Source organism: Aedes albopictus, chromosome 2 (genome assembly GCF_035046485.1).
Source record: "Aedes albopictus strain Foshan chromosome 2, AalbF5, whole genome shotgun sequence".
NCBI lineage: Eukaryota > Metazoa > Arthropoda > Insecta > Diptera > Culicidae > Aedes > Aedes albopictus.
The window spans coordinates 425,950,915-425,970,949 of record NC_085137.1 but is presented as its reverse complement, the minus strand read 5'-3'; the positions used below and the strand labels follow the sequence as shown (position 1 = coordinate 425,970,949).

The 20,035-nt window shown below is 38.5% G+C and overlaps 5 protein-coding genes across 5 annotated transcripts; 2 read left to right on the top strand and 3 right to left on the bottom strand.

The window, feature by feature from the left end:
• Nucleotides 1–265: 265 nt before the first annotated feature.
• Nucleotides 266–877, bottom strand: LOC109426654 (cuticle protein 21-like). Its single transcript, XM_062849070.1, has 2 exons — nucleotides 789–877; nucleotides 266–726 (listed from the first exon to the last, which is right to left on the bottom strand). Exons 1-2 carry the CDS (start codon nucleotides 801–803, stop codon nucleotides 364–366), a joined length of 378 nt encoding a protein of 125 aa, XP_062705054.1. The 5' UTR covers nucleotides 804–877; the 3' UTR covers nucleotides 266–363.
• A 301-nt stretch (nucleotides 878–1,178) lies between these two features.
• LOC115253908 (cuticle protein 16.5-like) lies at nucleotides 1,179–1,781 on the top strand. Its single transcript, XM_029871653.2, has 2 exons — nucleotides 1,179–1,283; nucleotides 1,348–1,781. Exons 1-2 carry the CDS (start codon nucleotides 1,272–1,274, stop codon nucleotides 1,618–1,620), a joined length of 285 nt encoding a protein of 94 aa, XP_029727513.1. The 5' UTR covers nucleotides 1,179–1,271; the 3' UTR covers nucleotides 1,621–1,781.
• A 4,294-nt stretch (nucleotides 1,782–6,075) lies between these two features.
• LOC109426657 (cuticle protein 16.5-like) lies at nucleotides 6,076–6,670 on the bottom strand. Its single transcript, XM_019702181.3, has 2 exons — nucleotides 6,554–6,670; nucleotides 6,076–6,488 (listed from the first exon to the last, which is right to left on the bottom strand). The coding sequence occupies exons 1-2, from the start codon at nucleotides 6,563–6,565 to the stop codon at nucleotides 6,216–6,218; spliced, it is 285 nt and encodes a 94-aa protein (XP_019557726.2). The 5' UTR covers nucleotides 6,566–6,670; the 3' UTR covers nucleotides 6,076–6,215.
• Nucleotides 6,671–6,993: 323 nt separating this feature from the next.
• On the top strand, nucleotides 6,994–7,566 carry LOC115265692 (cuticle protein 21-like). The gene is made up of 2 exons (XM_029871652.2): nucleotides 6,994–7,077; nucleotides 7,141–7,566. The coding sequence occupies exons 1-2, from the start codon at nucleotides 7,063–7,065 to the stop codon at nucleotides 7,498–7,500; spliced, it is 375 nt and encodes a 124-aa protein (XP_029727512.1). The 5' UTR covers nucleotides 6,994–7,062; the 3' UTR covers nucleotides 7,501–7,566.
• A 5,776-nt stretch (nucleotides 7,567–13,342) lies between these two features.
• Nucleotides 13,343–13,914, bottom strand: LOC109426655 (cuticle protein 16.5-like). Its single transcript, XM_019702179.3, has 2 exons — nucleotides 13,771–13,914; nucleotides 13,343–13,705 (listed from the first exon to the last, which is right to left on the bottom strand). Exons 1-2 carry the CDS (start codon nucleotides 13,780–13,782, stop codon nucleotides 13,433–13,435), a joined length of 285 nt encoding a protein of 94 aa, XP_019557724.2. The 5' UTR covers nucleotides 13,783–13,914; the 3' UTR covers nucleotides 13,343–13,432.
• Nucleotides 13,915–20,035: the final 6,121 nt, after the last annotated feature.

The window sequence follows — 20,035 nt, the reverse complement described above, 5'->3', positions numbered from 1 at the left end:
GATAGTAAAAACAAATAATGTATAATGTATAATGTACTTTATACATAAGTAGGTGATACGTAACTTTTACATGTATACTGAAATAAAAAAAAAATCAGATGCCCTTCTTTACCAAGAAATTCGTATTTTATAAAATGTTAGCATGAAAATATATTTTTTTTTGTGAATTTAATTTTTCAAAAATTAGGCTTACTTGAATGAAGACCACGTAAATCCAGTAAGAGAAAAATGCAGTACAAAATAAAAACACACTTTTAAATTCGTTATAACTTATTTATTTTTACAATATCACGCAACATCCGCACTCTAAACTCTTGTATCACAAATTAGTTGCAGTCGCGATTCTCATCACCAATATAACATTTACAGAACATACGGGCTAAAACTGTAAGCAACGGCGGCGTAGGGCGCGGCGAACGGAGCAGCATAAGGAGCAACGTATCCGGCAGCGGCAGTGTAAGCCAGAGGGGACACAGCAGGAGCAGCGTATGCTACTGGAGCGGCAACCTTGGCTACAGGAGCGGTATATGCCAGGGGTGCACCGACGGCAGCCGTGTACGCCAGAGGAGCCACTCCATTATAGTTGCGGGCGATGACCTGGGAACTTTGCGCCGTCACGATGGCTGGAGCTGGGGCAGCATAGGCCAAAGGAGCCGTGTAGGCAACTGGAGCGACGACTCCCGGCTTGGCGCAGACACACGAGATGGCCAGGGCGGCGATGCAGATCTAGAAGAAAGGTAGGTTTGAGTTATAAAAATATTTCAGAAGCTGATCCTGCCTAGCAGTACCAGTTTGGTGAACATTTTGATGATTGTTTGAGGGTAGCTGTACTGCTTGACACTTTTGATTGAACTGTACCATTCAGAATATCAAGGATCGATTTTTATATTATTTTAGAGAATGTTAATGGGCGTGTTCTTGTCGGCATCTTCATTTCCCACTCATCGATTGTCACGCGTTTCAAGGTACTCGAATTTATACGCTGTCCAATTTGCATTATTGTCGTGAAGCAGCAAAGCCGATCGTTTCAAGCGTCCACCTGAGCACATGAGTATGTACGTGATAATTTGAATTCAATTTTGGTATGTCGTTCGAATGCGTCCTCCAAAATTCTACTACCAACAGTTGGATGTTGCTCATGATGGTCGGAAATTTAAGAACTTTGCTGATACATTGTCGATCAAACGCTCTACAGAAGGTATCAGTTTCAATTGCTAGTATCTTCTAATCACTACTACCGTGTAACCGAGTAACTAAAACTCATTCTCAAAATGTACAAGATCGTAAGTTCTGACCAGAGGCTTTTCTCGGTAAAATATTGTCTAAAAGCACTCATCCCATTTCCAGGTCTGCCTGTTCGCCATCATTGCCGTCGCTTCGGTGTCGGCCGAGCCAAAGCCCGGAGTCCTTGCTTACAGCGCTCCCCTGGTTGCCGCGGCCCCAGCTGCCTTTGTGTCGGAAGGAACAGCCGTCTACGAACGTACCTACCACGGGAACATCGCTCCGGTTGCCCCAGTTGCCGCCTACGCCGCTGCTCCCTATGTTGCTGCTCCTTTGGCATACTCAGCCTACTCTGCACCCTACGTAGCTGCTGCCCCAGCTCCATTGCTGTTCAAGTGAAGTATTCCGTTGTAATTGATGAACACCATGCTATCGGCGAAGTTGACTGCATAATGGAATTCAAGTGAATGCATTCTGTGAATGTTTTACGCATATCGGAACAATTTGAGACAAATTACATGCAATAAATGATTGATTTAAGCTAACTTGATGTTGTTATTTTTGAGATTATTACGATTGTATTTGACAAAGTTCAAGTGCTAATTCGAAGAAAATTTGAAGATGTTGATCCAAAATTATCCGCAAATTTTAATTCAATTTTTCTGCCGAAGTTTGACTTTCTACTAAATCCTCAGTAGATGTGAAGTATTAAAAATGATACTAGTTTAATAATATGGGAAGGAAATGGAAATAAAATAAAATATTGATCTGGACGTAATTTTTATAGAATCAATCGGACAACTGAAGCTTCTCCATGATTGCTCGTTGACTATTTCCGATGCTGCTTTCATATACAGCTTTGGCATAAAAAAACAGGAATAACTGTTCAGTACAGTAGTGTACGCCAGGAAATGTTAACTATCCCAAGCAGTGCTGAAAAAATCATTTTGTCATATCTAAATTCAACCACCTACAGCTCATTTTAGAAGCTGAACCTGAGAATATGGTAAATGAAAAACTTGTGCGGCTAGACCAGTTCTGCAAGAAAGTCACGGAAAAACCGCTATGTTTCGAATATTTAAGGTAAATGTCACGGACTACCTTCGAAAAATGCCAATGATATTCACGATGAATATCATCTGGCATTTTTCGAAGGTAGTCCGTGACATTTACCTTAAATATTCGAAAACAGCGATTTTTCCGTGACTTTCTTGTGGAACTGGTCTAGCCGCACAAGTTTTTCATATACCATATTCTAAGGTTCAGCTTCTAAAATGAGCTGTAGGTGGTTGAATTTAGATATGACGAAATGAAATTTTCAACACTGATCCCAAGTAATATTTTGTTGGCCAATTAACCCTTCAATACCCACCGTATGCGTGATAATGTTTGCACCATCGTTAAATAACAATCCAATTTTACTTTTGAATACAATATATTGGTTTTATTTGCAGGCATTTAAGTTTTCACTCATATCATAGTAGGCTGTTAATAAAACGAGTTGATTTTCTTAGTTTAGCACTTGCATAATGACTAAGTGGCAACCTACCTCGTGATTTGTCCACGCGCAAATGTCGAAAAGTGTCCGTGGTAGTGTCATAGTCAAGATTACAAATTTTTGAGTTTATTTTTTTCATTTTGACATTGCCTAATGATGTAGACATTAACAAACAAACAAAATTTTATATAACTATTGATTGATTCTGGAATTTGGTACGGGATGGATAGTTCGTCGGAGATCGAAAAAACGGATGTTGCGTTCGGGCAAATTCAAGATTTTCTTATATGGCGCTACTCGTAGCTCCCGGATGCCATTGGTATTTATGTAAATTATTTTTTCTATGGTCGAATGATCATCAAGGCCACCGTATTTTTCCTTTTTGATCCACTGTGCCGTTAAGTCGCTGATTTCGCCATTTTTCTCATTGAGCGCACATAATTCGCCCAAATCATCTTTTTGGTGGCAGCGATGGCCTTCTTAATCCATGTAAACCTCCTTTGGCATTAGGGTCATTTTTGACCCAAACGGTAGAGTACGTCAGCGAGCTGCTGCCAACGTGATGCAAAAGGAGTTTACCCTTCCTTGTTTTGGAAAATGCTTCTTTCCAATTCTCGATTTTTCTAATTTTTATTTTTGAACATCCCTACACTTTTATTTTTTTTCCTGGAAGCCTATTTGGGATTGGGTTTTTTTTTTTGAGACGAAAACAATCTGAGATTTCATGATTATTGTTGAAATATTTTTTTTTTTCAAGGAAAATTGTTTCACGGAAAATAATGTTAGAGTGTATTCAATTCCCATAAACTATGTAACTATGATGGAATGATTTTTGAAAAATTTAAATTGTTAATAGTAGCCATTTAATACAAAATAAACCATCACAGTTAGAAAAAATCACCGACTTCGGTAATGTTTTACCAAAATCTCAACCGTTAAGTTTGTTTTACGGGAAAATATCGGTAAAGGTAGAAACTTTTACCGAAATTCGTTAGAGTTTGACAGATAAACGATAACATTTTACCGAAATTTGGTAATTGTTTACAGAATTTCGTTAAAAATTCATTACCGAACGCTCAGCGGTTGAGATTTCGGTAAAAATTACCGAACGCGATTAGCTATGTGACTTCTGAAAAGTGGCTAAAACATCAATTTTTCAATGATTTTAAAAAAGTATAAATAAAGCGTATTGGACACCAACAACCATTTTGAGATATACAGATCAGTCCTAAATATCAGCCGAAATATAAAAATTTTGATTGACCACTGAACAAAAATAACAAAATCGCTCATACTATACCCCTTCTAAAGGCGGGGTTGGGTATTAGAGGGTTAATCTGGAAGACCGCCATAAAACCTTATTACTTTTAGTTTTGATTTTATAATGGTTTTAAAAACCGCTTATAGTATATTTTAATAAAACATGTTAATAAGGATGCCACTACATTGGAAGTCAGAATAAAGCACTGTAAATGAACGTACTTTATTCAAGAGAAAAGGTTTATCTCCTGGGAATATGAGATGAGACCAAGAGAGTTTATTAACGTCTCAGGGGAATATAAAGAGGTTTAAGGAGATTTCAGGAATGTTTTCCGGCACTACATAGAAATTTAAGGCTTGAGATGGTTTAAAGAAGTTTTAGATGCGCTTCAGAGGAGATGTCAGGGGGGTTGAATTAGAGGGATTCAGGGAGCCCCAAGAACGTAACCTCCCTGAAAAAACTTCTGAAGCGACCCTGAGACCCCCTCAAACCTCCGTATGAGACGCGCCTGAGGCGCTCTGAAGCACCCTTGAAATCCTCTGAAATACCTAAAAACCCGAGATCCCTGGAGCTCCACCGATAGCCCTCGAGTTTACCTGAAACTTACCTCAAACCATCTGAAGCGCCCCTGAGACCCACTGGCGCCCTGGAATCCCCTGGGATCCACTGAAACGCCACGGACACCCCGTTAAACGCTCAAGACAACCTTGCCCGTAAGAACTCTGTAGCTCATCTGGAATTGCCTGAAACCCCTTGAAGTGCCCATGAGGCCCTTTGAAATCCACTTGAGACCCCTGAAACACATCTGACACCTCATGGGACCCCTTTGAAACACTCCTGAAACCTCCCGTTGCTCTCCCCTATAAATGTCCTCTGTCGTCTACTGTACGTAGCAGTCGTCTCCATTCCACTCGGCCCATGGCTGTGCTGTACGTCTCCAGTTCCGCACTCTGCGAAGGGCCCGCACCTGATCGACCCACCTAGCTCGCTGTGCACCACGTCTGTAGCGGTCGGATGGCTCTCGAGAAACATTTTAGTCGGGTTGCTAACCGACATCCTGATGACGTGACGTGTTTTGGGACTTCTCAACGCCACCCCCCCTCCCCACAATTTTTTTTTTCGTTCATATAAATCCATACAATTTTTTTTTTCGTTCATATAAAATGGCCATTGCCCGAACGCCCCCCCTCATGACCACGTGGTTTATGGACAGCCCCTTATTACATGTTTTTATGCAAAATGTTGGTTCTGAATAACTCTGCCTCTTTTTATTTGAAAATTGATTTTTAACGGGTTTTTGACGGCACGAACTGCTACCTAGTAGTCAAAATAACAAACGTTTTACCAGAACTCCATCCAAATTAAAACAAAAATATAACAAATTGATTATATAATCATAACAACATAAAAATGGTTAAAATGTTTAAAAAGTACCTAAAAATTACATTGAAGCGATTTGAGCTTTGAATATTTACTAGAAAAACTACTGAACCGATTTCTATCAAATTTTTACCACTTAATTGATATTATGTTAAAAATATTGAGTGAAATTTTCAAACATTTTGACGAGGTAACAAAAAAGTTATAGTCTGAGCAATATTTTGCTCGATCATTTGTTTGATAGAATAGTGGAGTTCGACCGCAGGGTATCGATGTGACCTGCGTAACCAACTCCGAACTCTTGGATCACTGTTGAAAAAGACCCTAAATAATCCTCTCCAGTATCTCCGGAGACTGCTCCTCTTGTCTTGCTGCCATCACGACCCTGTGGGCATCGTATTGGCAGTCTGACAAAGACTCTCATAACAAAGAGTTTTACTTGCCCTTATCTCGGTCTTTGCAGCTGCGAAGGCCCCCAGTCGTTAATTTCGCTCCTTATCATCGCTCTGGAAGGTGTAATGGGACGAGCCGGGCTCAACTGCCGGAATACTGATATCGCCAGATTTTGCGTACACTTTTGAAAATGTTTGCTATTTAAAACAAACAATTGTGAAATTGTTTAATCAAATACGCTAAGCTTTAATCGCCTTAGGAAGTTCAGGCCAAGAAAAACTGTAATGACTCAATGAGCAAAAAATACTTCATCATGTTAGTTTCCGTCAATCATTTATTGCATGTAATTTGTCTCAAATTGTTCCGATATGCGTAAAACATTCACAGAATGCATTCACTTGAATTCCATTATGCAGTCAACTTCGCCGATAGCATGGTGTTCATCAATTACAACGGAATACTTCACTTGAACAGCAATGGAGCTGGGGCAGCAGCTACGTAGGGTGCAGAGTAGGCCGAGTAGGCCAAAGGAGCAGCAACATAGGGAGCAGCGGCGTAAGCGGCAACTGGAGCAACCGGAGCGATGTTTCCATGGTAGGTACGTTCGTAGACGGCTGCTCCTTCCGACACAAAGGCAGCTGGGGCCGCGGCAACCAGGGGAGCGCTATAGGCAAGGACTCCGGGCTTAGGCTCGGCCGACACCGAAGCGACGGCAATGATGGCAAACAGGCAAACCTGGAAAATGGGATAAGTGCTTTCAGACAATATTTCACCGAGGAAAGATTCTGGTCAGAACTTACGATCTTGTACATTTTGAGAATTGGTTTGAGTTCCTTGGCCACACGGTAGTAGTGATTAGAAGATACTAGCAGTTGAAACTGATGCTTACTGTTAAGCGTTTGATCCTTTTTATACAAATCGACAGTGTATCAGCAAAGTTCTTAAACTTCCGACCATCGCGGGTAACATCCAACTGTTGGTAGTAGAATTTTGGAGGACGCAGTCGAACGACACATGCCATTCACACTACATACCAAAATTGAATTCAAATTATCACGTACTCAGGGGCTCATGTGGCTGCTTGAAACGATCGGCTTTGCTGCTTCACGACAATAATGCAAATCGGACAGCGCATAAATTCGAGTACCTTGAAATGCGTGACAACCGGTGAGTGGGAAATGAAGATTCCGACAAGAACACGCCCATTTACATTCTCTAAAATAATATAAAAATCGATCCCTAATATTCTGAATGGTACAGTTCAATCAAAAGTTTCAAGCAGTACAGTCACTCTCAAACAATTATCAAAATGTTCACCAAACTGGTACTGCCAGTCAGGATTAGCATCTGAAACACTTGTAAAACTCAACTCTATCTTCCCTTCAAGATCTGCATCGCCGCCCTGGCCATCTCGTGTGTCTGCGCCAAGCCGGGAGTCGTCGCTCCAGTTGCCTACACGGCTCCTTTGGCCTATGCTGCCCCAGCTCCAGCCATCGTGACGGCGCAAAGTTCCCAGGTCATCGCCCGCAACTATAATGGAGTGGCTCCTCTGGCATACACGGCTGCCGTCGGTGCACCCCTGGCATATACTGCTCCTGTAGCCAAGGTTGCCGCTCCAGTGGCATACGCTGCTCCTGCTGTGTCCCCTCTGGCTTATACTGCCGCTGCCGGATACGTTGCTCCTTATGCTGCGCCGTTTGCCGCGCCCTACGCTGCCGCCTACCGTTATAGCCCGTATGTGCTGTAGGTTTTCGGTAAGATCAACAGAACATAGACTGACTGCCAATAAAATGTGATACAATTGTTGAATTCAAACATACATCCTGTTTTTTTGTTCTTGTTTTGAACATCTATGAAATATTACAAATACAGTAAGGACCCGATTTTGTCAGCCCCATGTTGCGACCAACATTTTGCTCTCATTATCTTACGATCACATTTTAAGCAATTTATTAATATTTATCATCAAACTACAGCTGAGATGCAGAACACAGAGGAATTAAAAGTTTAAAAAACTGTTTAAGTTTTTGAAGAGAGCTAAAAATGTGTTCCGAAAAGGGGCTGACAAAATCGGGTCACTTATGTATCATCATCTATTCTCAATTTCCATAAAAAGTCAAAATTACATCGATTTCTTCTCAGGAATGATCAGTAGGTAGTGATTGTTATGGTTGCTCCCAACAACGTCTCATAAATCTGAAAGTTCAACCCTCCCCGTTATAGGAAGCAAAATACGGAGATTGGTAGTGAATTTCAGATTATGACAATTCTTCAACTTATTTTTTGAATGCATCCCAAGTAACCACGGTGGTGAAACCTTATTGCATGCAGAGATATACGGTGTATTAGCAATCATTACTTTGCATGAACACTTAAGGTTGATTTAAAGTGGTAATGGACAATTATGCGACTGGAACAAGATTATACCAGTATACAGGGTCCCTAAAGCTACAGCTGTCAAGACGTGAGTACTTAGCATGAACATGCTGAGCGTGACGGGTTCGCTGCCGGGTCGACCCAGGAACTTGGGAAATGGAAATTTTCTTGTCTTCCTTGGACATAGAGTATCTTTGTGCCTGCCACACGATATACAAATGCAAAATGATCAATGGCTGAGGAACTCTCAATTAATAACTGTAGAAGAACTCATAGAAAACAGAGAAGCAGACTTTGCCCCACTGGATATAGAGTAGTGAGCAGACGGAATGTGATTATAATGCTGAAATACTATAGCTATTGCTCTGAAATTTCTCAAAGGATTATTTCAGAAAATTTTGCATGGATTGTTCCAGAAATTTTCTACAGAAATTCTTAAGTAATTAATTCACAAATTATTTGAGAGACTCCTCCAAAAAATTATCGAAGAATTCATTTAGAAAAAAATCGATTAGTATCTTTGGAAATTTTTCCAATGATTCTTTCAAAATATCTTCAGGGATTTTTGTAAGAGATTTTGTAGAAATATCTTTAGAGACTTTTCTGAGAAATTAAACAGGGGTTCTTCTAGAAAATGCATAGCTCCAATAAGAAATTCCCTCAATGTTTTAGAGATCAAGCCGGAAAATATTTTTCAAAATTTCTTTATAAAACCTCTCTTTGATTCTTTCCGAAATTGCTGGTTAGATTTCCTTCAGAAAATCATCCAGGAATTCCATTCAAAAAGTCTTCCACAGAAAAAAATATTTTGGAACATCTTTTATGCTTCAGGATTTCTTCCAGGGAGTTTTCCAGAAATTCCTCTACCCAAGCAGCACACATGTAACAAAGGAGTGTTGATAGCGCAGGTTTTTGGTTGTACAGGAGTAATTTTCAAGTTATTCAGCCATTGGGTAAGAATTACATGGATGTTACTTTTGTGTTCTGCTTGGGTAAGAATATATCTAGAAAGGCTTTCATGGGTTTCCTTCCTCAGAAATTTCTCGATAGATTCCTTCAGAAATCCATACTAGAATAATTTCAGAAAATCATCCGCGAATCAGAAATGGCTTTATCAATTCTTCAAAAATAAGTTAAGAAAAAAATCCAGATTTGTTAAGAAAAAAAAATCCACAGTATCCTTCAGCGATACTTCCAAAGCTTCCTTAAGAAACACCTAATCAGACTCCTCCATACATTTGTCCAAAGATTGCTTTAAGGAATCTTTTATGTATTCCCTCCATAATTTTTCCATACATACCTTGAGAAATTACTTAAATCTACCAAGGTTTCCTTCAGAATCCTTCTTCCATGTACTAGTTTAGAAATTCTTCCATGGATTTTTTCAGATATGCCCTCAAGAGCTTCTTCGAGAATTATTTTTCCTTCTCTTTTTTTTTTACTTAATCATTTATTTGAAGGCTCATGCGCCATTAGGCATAACGGAGCCAAGTTCATTTGAAATTCTTATTTTTACAATTTCGTGTTGTTTTCTTATACATTATGTTAGTTTTGGGGAACCGTAAAACTCGCGGTTAGGTCGAGGTTAGGGGTAACAAAAATTGTTTTGGAAGGGATGGGATTATAGGTACTTTCCGTTGACATTCAGCAGCGTAGAGTTTAGACGTCCACTGCTGGTCAAAGGAAGAGTGGACAAACGACCTGTAAAGATACAAACAAACGGGTTTCGAGGGGGGAACGAAGTGGACAACCAAAGCGATAACAAGGGATCAAACAACTACATCAATTTTCCTTAAATACTCGTAAACGAACTTCATGTTTTCTAGGTCCAGCTTACCCAAAACATCTCTAATGTCTTCCTCTTCTGGTTTCCCTTGGGCCCTTAGGGATGCACATAAATCGGATCTCGCAATACCATATTCGGGACATTCCCACACAACATGGTTGATATCCTGATAGCCTGCATGATTGCTATCTGTGAACCCTATTCGGTGTAGAAATGCGAGTCAAGAGAGTAGTGGTTGGACATAAGCCGACACATTACCTTGATAACATCTCGACCTATGTCCAAACCCTTAAACCACGGTTTCTTCGACACCTGCGGGTGAATGGAATGTAACCACCTGCCCAAATCTCCACCATCCCATTTTTATTGCCAACTGATCAAGGCTTGTTGACGAGCAATAGAAAAAAAATCTTCAAAGGCGATTTGTCGGTCATAAATATCGCCTTCCATAGCGCTCACCTTGGCAAGCGAGTCTGCCTTCTCATTGCCCGGAATCGAGCAATGCGAAGGGACCCAAACCAAGGTGATATTATATGATTGATTCGATAAAGCACTCAGAATTGATCGTATCTCATTTAGGAAATACGGGGAGTGCTTCACCGGCCTCATTGAACGAATAGCCTCTATGGAGCTGAGGCTATCCGTAAAAATGAAGTATTGATCAGAGGGAAGAGAGGCAATTCTTACTTCGGATTTTCTACAGGGATTCCTTCAGAAAATCTGTCGAGGATTTTTCATAAATTCTTCCAGTGATGTCTTTCGAACATCTGCCGGATATTCCTTCACAAATTCGTGCAGATTTTGTTCAAGGAGCCCAACAAAGATTTGTTGGTAAATTGCTTTAGCCATTCCATTGAAAATTCCCGCCTGAATGTCTCCAGGAATTTCTTTTGAGATTTATCCAGAAAATCTAGAGTTCATACAGCGATTCCTACAAGATTACATCCAAAAATTTCTCCGGTACCCCCTCTATGGAAAACTCTACGAATATTTCCACATCTTGCTCCAGGAATACTTTCAGAAAATCCTCCATCAATATTCAGATGAGGTCTTCAGGAATTTTCCTAAAAATTCATTAATAAATATTTCTAAGAATTTCACCAAAGGTTTCCCGAGGTTTCCTGGAAATTCTTAAGATATTTTTTAGGGATTCCCAACAAACATTATTGCTGTACAAGAATGGAACAAAGCACTCCTAAGCAAACTTTAGCAAATAAACTGTTATTCAGCTGGATTTGTTCTTGGGTTCCTACAAAAATTTTCCTGAAATGTCTTTGGATATTCCTCCAGAGATTTTTTTCAAGAGTTTAGATTCTACTGTAGTTTTCTCCAAAACTTTCTTCAGGAACTCTTATAGAAATTTCTGCTTGGATTCCTTCTGAAATTCCTTAACGGATTCCCTCAAAAATCTCCAGATATTTCCAAAAAAAGATAACTAGAAGAAATTCTTGATAATTTTCTGGAAGATTTCCTGGACAAAAATTTCTGAAACATGTCTTTAACCCTCGAGCAGTCGCGTCCCTAGAGGAATTTCTGCTAGAATATTCGAATCTCTGTGAACAAATTTCAACTAGAATTGCATCTTTTTAATTTGTGGGGAAACCCCTGGAGAATTTCCTAAAAGAATTTCTTGCGAAATTTCTAGATGAATTCCGGGATAAATCCCGATGAACAATTCGTGGAAGAATGCCGGAATGCTTTAAGAAATACATAAAGAAATGCAGGCACGAAATTCTGTGAAAATTTTGTAGGAAATTTCCTAAATAATCTTTGAATCTGAAAAAAACTCTAAAAAAACTCGTGAACTAGTTCCAAAATGAATATTTTGACATATTTCTTGAAACTTCCGAAGAAGATCCAAGGAAATTTTTTTTAGGAATTCCTAAAAAAATAAAATTTGTATGGAGCTTTGGTCAGCTCCCGTTTCCCTAAACGTCTACGTGGCTTATTAACGGCTCCGTATCGAATAATTTTTCTGAAACTCATCCAGAATACCATAATATTATTGAATTTGAATTTGTATATCTAACATTTCTTCCAGGTATCCTTATAACAGCCTTTCCGTTTCATACGTGATTAAATCGATCTATTGAACATATGGCACCAATTCTGTTCTTTTTTATAAAAATTTGCTCAATTCTAACAAAAAATACAAACATAAGAAACGAAGCCCACACTGCTTCGTGCTTGGATATATTTAACAGTTGTGTTTTCTTCGTCATCAAGACTTTTTGTCGACCATATTGCCTAATACTTGGCCGTCTGTTTAGTTTTAAATTTTAGAATCGTGGGATTCGATTCCTGACACACCCACAAAAAAATTAAAATTTCTCCTTCAAAAGGAAAGTAAAGCGAGGGTCCCGAGATGAACTAATGTAGGTCTAAAATTCTTATTACTTCAGTTTAAAAAAAATAGTTTAACATTATAGGGGTATTAGGGGCATAATGGACACCCTAAGCAAATGAGTACGTTAGGCCTGTATAATAGAGAAAAACACATTATCAGTTGGCTTACAATTTTAGCTTGTTTCCTACGTCATTTCAACTAGAATTGCATCTTTTGAAATTTCCTAGAAGAATTTCTTGAGATATTTCTAGATGAATTCCGGGATAAATCCCGAAGAATAATTCGTGAAACTTCAGGCTAAAATAATCGGATTGATTTTTTTCCAAACTCTTTAAAACACCTAACCACAGACAAGCAGACGTCTCACTCTATTCACTTGCCATCGTTTCCCTTTTTAACGGATTATTCAAATATTCCGTAGTTTGCAAATCGCTCACTCATGGCGCTCGCATCGCTTTTGCTCCTGTTTAACGTTTGCTCAATACCGCCATCTATTCAGTGGCTTTGCGTACCACAGCGTAATTAGCATTGGCCGATTATGTTTGCGTGACGATGATTTTTATCGCAGTTTGTTCCAAGTGATACGTCTGTTTGTCTGTGACCTAACAGTATGCATTGCTCGTACATCCATTTGTAATAACCAGTGTTCTTTCGCCCCGAATCGACTATAAAATTAAAATTGCAATTTTGAGTAAATTCTGATCAAAAATAAAATACTTCATCCATTGCTAAATCTGGGTATACACGTGGATAAGGTAACAATTCACTTGTTCTTATGGTGGACACACTCAAACACTCGTAATACCTATAAGAATTTCACCATATGGAAAGCATGTTTCAACTTCAATGATATTTTGGTTATTTTGGAGGAATATAAATGAAACTTTTGAAAAATTGAACAATGGCTTGTTCCTTTACACTTATGCATTAAAAGTTTAACATAAAAGTCAACGGTTTCGGCAAAAACAGGGGTGTCCGTTTCGCCCCGGGTGTCCATTATGCCCATATTTCCGTTTTCAACCTTTTTGTGGTGGAATTTGAAGCTTTAAAAATAAATAAAACGAAAGCATTTTTACTGTGTTTCAGCGTAACGTGCATTGTTTGTATTTTTCATATTTTGTTTTTATCAATGAGCCAGGAACTTCACGTGTGTCAGTCATAGGAAATGATTTACTTGAGCAGCACTGGAGCTGGGGCAGCAGCTACGTAGGGCGCAGAGTAGGCCGAGTAAGCCAAAGGAGCTGCGACATAGGGAGCAGCGGCGTATGCAGCAACTGGAGCAAACGGAGCGATGTTTCCGTGGTAGGTGCGTTCATAGACGGCTGCTCCTTCCGACACAAAGGCAGCTGGGGCCGCGGCAACCAGGGGAGCGCTGTAAGCAAGGACTCCGGGCTTTGGCTCGGCCGACACCGAAGCGACGGCAATGATTGCGAACAGGCAGACCTGGAAAATGGGATGATCCACTTTAGAACATATTTGACCAAGGAAAATTTCTAGTCAGAACTTACGATCTTGTACATTTTGAGAATTTGAGAATGAGTTGGACTACACAGAAGTGATAGAAAGATGCAAGCAATTGAAACTGATATCCTGCATTAAACAAACAATCTTATTTATACAAAACGGATTTTCATTCATTCTCAGTTCTTGAAGCCTCTTCTGTAGCTTGCAAGTGTTGTAGAATTTGGAGGACGCATGAAGCTCCATGTCATTCACACGCTGGGACGTGATATTTTGCAGAGGACGACATGCATTTGTCTGGTGATCGTCAGTTAACAAATCGTAAAGAAGCTCATAAAGAATTCATCGTTGCTAGCTTTGACGCGAAAACATTCGACTGGCTGAGTAATTTTAACTAGCTAGCCGATGATTTTGGCATTGATTGCGACGAACATGTAAATCGATATGAAGACATGGAAAACGAACTGACTGACAATTGCTCGTTTGGCACATGTACGGCGGGCGTGGTGGCTTATGGGTTCTGGTGAATTTAATGAACCGATTAGGATCGATTAGCAAGTTAACTGTATTCGTTGTACGATATAGTTTGAATTCGCGATTCAGGTTTGTACCTTAGTGTTTATTTGATGCAATCTGTTTCATTAGCATGGCCATATTTCTGACTACAGTCACTCATGCAATTAAGGAAAATATTTATCTAACTCTAAATCTAAGGTAATTAAAAATATTTAAAACACAACCTCTAATAACACTAGTTTACAAAATAAAACGAAAGTCGTGAACTTCAGTCAACGACCAAAATTTTTGAAGTACAATTTAGCACTGATTTCGAAACAGTGCTTCAAAAAATTTTGAGTAGAGCCGTTTTTGAGTTTTAGCTCAATATCGAGTTTTACAAATTTTAAAAATATGGAATTTGCTAAAATTCAAATATCTTGCGTATTGTTCAAGCAATTTCAAATCTTTTTCCATAAATTGAAAGCTGAATACAATACCATTCGATCATCTGAATGCAGGTTTTGCGTCAGATTGATGAAATTCAAGATATTGACGAGTTTTAGGGACGATCTCCTTAAATTTTAGCTAAATTTCCAAAAATATATGAAGAAATGTATTTTTTTCAGTAAGAAAAAAACAATCTAAAAATTCTTTCTCAACGTTTATTTGACATATCATATGTAGGCGAGTTACAGTAAAAAAATCAGCTCAATCGGAGCTTTGATTACGGAGAATGAGATGTTTGAAGTGAGCGACGTTGCTTAAAAATAGAACAAAAATCGATTTCAAATCATCAACCTTGTATGGAAAGTCGAAAAAAAATTCCGCTCTACTGTAATTTTTTTCCTTCGCGTTTTCAAACTCATGAACTCATTCGACTTCAAGGGCATGATTCTACATCAAAAACGATCATCAGCTTACCGAGTTCAAAAATGCTGTAAACTAGTGTAATTAGAACAACAAGCTTTAACATACCACTATGAACCATGGCAAGGTGAAAGAAACATCGACATTTGCGCAAATGGATGAATCGATCATTATCATAAATGATTCCTTCACGGTTTAATCCATGGGAATGAGTGCTAATTTGGAATATCTGGTGAGTTTCTTGGGAGTTTGCGGAAGTCTATTGGAATTCCAATAATATTGAAGGATAATGGAGGTAATGGTCCCAATATCCTGAATGGAATTCTAGTGCCTTGTTGGTTGGACTTCCGGTGGTTAGGTATAGGTATATGTGGTAGGATCTTGGATGAAAATTCTTTCAAGAATTCGACAGTGATGATGGTTGGACGAATTTTGCTGGGATCTCTGCGAAAATCATATAGAAGTTTCAACAGCTGTCCAAAACATAACATTGTCAAGACTTATTTTAAATAATTATATTTGTAATAGTCATTTGTATCGCAAAATAGTCAAGATTCTAATTAAAGGCCTGCACTCGAAAAACATGCACCACAGAAAATAGTGTATAACTTTTGATTCAACGCCTCCAAACAGCTGATTTTTTAAACAGTTACCATATAGTATGTGTAGATGATGTAATGAAAATTTCATTAAAATCGGTAAGGTATTAGCAAAGATATCGCAGACGCAAAAAATGTGATTTTTTGAATTTTGTGCAAACGAAGATTAAAAAATAATTCCTTTTTTACTCTTTTAGCTCTATAGCCGGAAATACTCAACCGTTTCTGATGATTTTTTTTTTGTAGGTAAAGTATGTACATGGAAACATTATGAGGTAATTTCATTCAATTTGATCTAACCTATAAAAAGTTGTGGTCGTATATGTGGCCAAATGTCACAATAGAGTAACTCTCGCTGTGACCATCCCACTATTTACACCATGTCTTTCAATATGTTTGAGGTGGTGAAAGATAGAGCTACTATTTACAGTCATAGAAAACTAGGAGTGGGTAATGTCTGAGACATAACCGCAATGTTGACGTAGGACAAAGGCTGGAACGAGATTCCGACTTTTATATGCTCATTATACTATGTTTGTTATTATGATAATACAAATGGGTGGACCGATGTGTTGAGTAAAGTTGTTGTGTGATCGCTTTCGCTGAACGCATTCATAACCCAACAAACATTTTTGCTGTATAAGAGTAAATCAAATAACTCTTAAGCTAACTTTAGCTCAAGAAGCTGTTATTCAGCTGGTTGGTTACTTGAGAAGATGTTGACTAGTACAAGAGTTATTTCGTTTTGAAGAGAAATGATCAATTTACTCTTCTACGAGAGAATTTCATTGAGCGGATAAAATTATTAGATAACTAGCTGTCCCGGCAGACGTTGTACTGCCATTGTGGTTATGACTGTTTGACTACAACTGTTGTGGGGTCATTTTGGCACCACACTCTAGATTGGTTTTATTGCGATCGTTTTGAATTTCTTCCCCGCTCACAACAATTTCAGTAATTTTACAATTGCTCTTGTTATAAGTTGATTTTCGTAACTTTTTTTACTTATAAACACAGCCACCATGAATACGAATCAATCCCTGCAAGAGTCATCCTGATCGGTTCACCCGTTCGTGAGTTTTGTTGCCTCAACCCGAGTAGAGGAAAAGAGCTCAATAATAGCATATTTTGATATGGAGATCAAAAAGTGATATGGGTTTGATTGACATAAGAGATAAAAGATCTAAAAATAAAATCAAAAATTTACTCCTGGAACATCATCATTAAATCATATTTAGATTTTGTGAGATCTAACCAATAGCAGCGAGCTATTCGTATGATCTTGAAATATCAAATTTTGATATTGTTCAGATGTTCCAGGAACATTTTTCAGATATTATTTTCAGATCTTTTATCTCTTATATCAATCAAACCAATATCATGTTTTGATCGTCAGTATTTTACCTCTACCCGGGTAGCCGCAAGTCACGCAATTCGAGTTAATTTTACTTATACTGAATGCGGCCGTTTGCTGTCGTGGATGAGATTCCTGGTGCTGCCACCACGATAGCCGAGAGTCATCGCTGAGTTTGTGTGCAGCTGCCTAGCAGGGAGGTGACATCTCCCTTCTCCTTGACTGATCCAAGGAAAATGACGAAAGATAACAGAGGAAACAGCTGTTATGCCCCTAGATTAGATCCCATTCAGCTGGCTTTCCAGTTTATTTCGATTGCATGACCCGCCCCGTATGCTTCAAATGCTTCAAACGATTTTCAATCAAGAAATGAGAAAAAATTTCATTAAACGGATAAAGTAACCAAAATATAGGAAGATTTAGATCATTTTAATTCGAAAATGCTAGGATCAAACAAAGAAACGTCCTTAAATTACGGCACGCAAAAAATATTCATTTTCAACCCCTCCTCATCCCTATGTCACACTTTTTATATGGGACCTTTTAAATTTTTGTATGGGTCGTCACACTTTGCTGACCCCTTCCCTTTAAACGTGACGTAATTTATGGACGCTCCCCAATGTTTCACGAAAAATGGTTCTGATAGGATGCGTTGCTAAATTCTGGGTGAAACGATTAGTGGCCGGAATTCAATCTTTCATTTTTCGATTGAATCACACTTTTCTCGATTGATGGAATGAAATTATCTGATTTACAACTCTTGAAGAATTATTTTCGGTGGTCCTGAAAAGGACCGTTTGATTAATTGACGATTTTAGGAACGAAATGGCATGAAAACATCATGTCACGCAATGCGTGTTGGTTTTCTCCTTGCTAAATACAGGATGCCACCGAAAACTGGTACGCCGCTTTCTGCCATGGATGAGATTCCTGGTACTATCCGCACGATAGCCGAGAGTCGCGGCCGGGTTGATGTGCCACTGCTCAGCTGTGGAGGTGACATCCACCCTGCTTGACTGATCCAACGAAAATGACGAAAGAAATCAGAGGGAACAGCTTTTATGTCCCTAGATTGGTCCCTAGAAGCTCCTCCCCTTCGGCTGGCTTTCCAGTTTATTTCGTTTGCATGACCCGCCCCGCATGCACCAGACGCTTGAAACGGTTAATCAACCGAGAAATGAGAAACTTTTTATTTAACGAATAAAGTAACCAAAATATTGGAAGATTTAGATCATTTTAATTCGAAAAATGGTTTGATTAAACAATGTTTCACGAAAAATGGTCTGGATAGGATAAAGCGTTGCTTAATTCCTGTTGGAACCATTTAGTGGCCGGCATCATTATTGTTGCGGGGCCACAAAGCATACAATCTTTCACTTTTCGGTTGCACCACACTTTTACCGAGCGATGGAATGAAATAATTATCTGAGTCACAACTCTTGAGGAATAATTTTCTATGGTCCTGAAAAGAACCTTTTGAATATTGGACGATTTCAGACAGAAAATTGACATGAATTTACAGTGTATCAAACAATTGTCCGTACAGCAAATTTTTGGTCAAAATAATTTTTCATTTAAATGTTTATCATTTTTTTATACGTCAATCAAAAACGCTGAAATTCTGACCAATCATGAATCATATATTAATGCTCCATTGGTGAAATTTTGAGCGGGATCGAATAAGTTTTCTGGAAGTTATAGAACTTTTAGTAAAACTTATAAGTTTTTTGAACAAATTTTTAAAACATTATATCTCAATATGTACTCGATGAAACTTTTTCAATTTTTTTTTGTGTTACAGCTTAAACCTAAGGCTTTCATATGCAGCTACGTTTGAGGTTTTATATTCACTACTAAAAATATGAAAAATGTGCTTATGTAGTTGACGATATTTAAAAAAATAACCATATTTTGCACATATAATCTTCCAAACGTTTTCCAAGTGCATTAAAAGTGCATTGACTGAACGAAAAATGCATAGGACCTACTTTTCATATGTATTTTAGTAGGTCCTGTATAAAAATATTTCCTTAAGAGAGTTTAAAAAAGTTGAAAACACTTGGCACTTTTATTGATCAAAATATGATTAATTTCCAAATAATACTCTGAGCATATACAGATTTTTCATATTTTTTGTAGTGAATATAAAACCTCAAACAAAGCTGCATATGGAAGCCTTGGGTATAGGCTGTAACATAAAAAAAAATTGAAAAAGTTTAATCGAGTACATATTGAGATATAATGTTTTCATTGAAAAGTATTCCTTCCTTGGTCTGCCGCGTTAGACGGTTAGAAGGCGAATGTGCAACAGCACCCTTGCCGACAACCACCGACGCCGAGTCGACACGGCCGTCAAAGAAGAATGAGCGAAAACGCAAACGAAGAAAATGGGCAGCTCTCGTTCGATGCGTTCACCTCGAGACGACAAAGACATATGAGGGAAGATACGAAGAAGCAGTAGCTTTTATATTCGACGGGAGCATCCAAAATGTGCTCGATCGTGATTGGCTGGAATAAACATGGGTTCACTTTTCCCATTTTTTCAATAGTTTGTTATTGAAAAACAGCAAATATTATTATTGGACATAATTGGTGTAAAGATTTACAATCGATTGGAGCCAAAATTTTGAAAATTCAACGAGAAATGGCTGAGTTATTAACGCTCAAAATCTCCACTTCAAACGTAACGCGGCCGATTTCTGAAAATTTAGAATGACACCCGGTATAGAAAAGAGAGACGTAGTCCTACGTCAAAATGGGTCGATCATATTGATATTGGCCACCATCTTGGATTTTTATACCAAAACTTTGTTTTCACCGTGTTGGCAACCACCGATTTTCAAAATTTTTGCGTCAATCGAAAGCTGGGACATTTTTACACAACATATCATAAAATTTAGAGATATATCTCTTGTCTATCAAAAGTTATCTGCACTTTTGTAAATCATGACAGGTTTTCTTCATACATTTCCATGCGCACCGGCAACGACACCC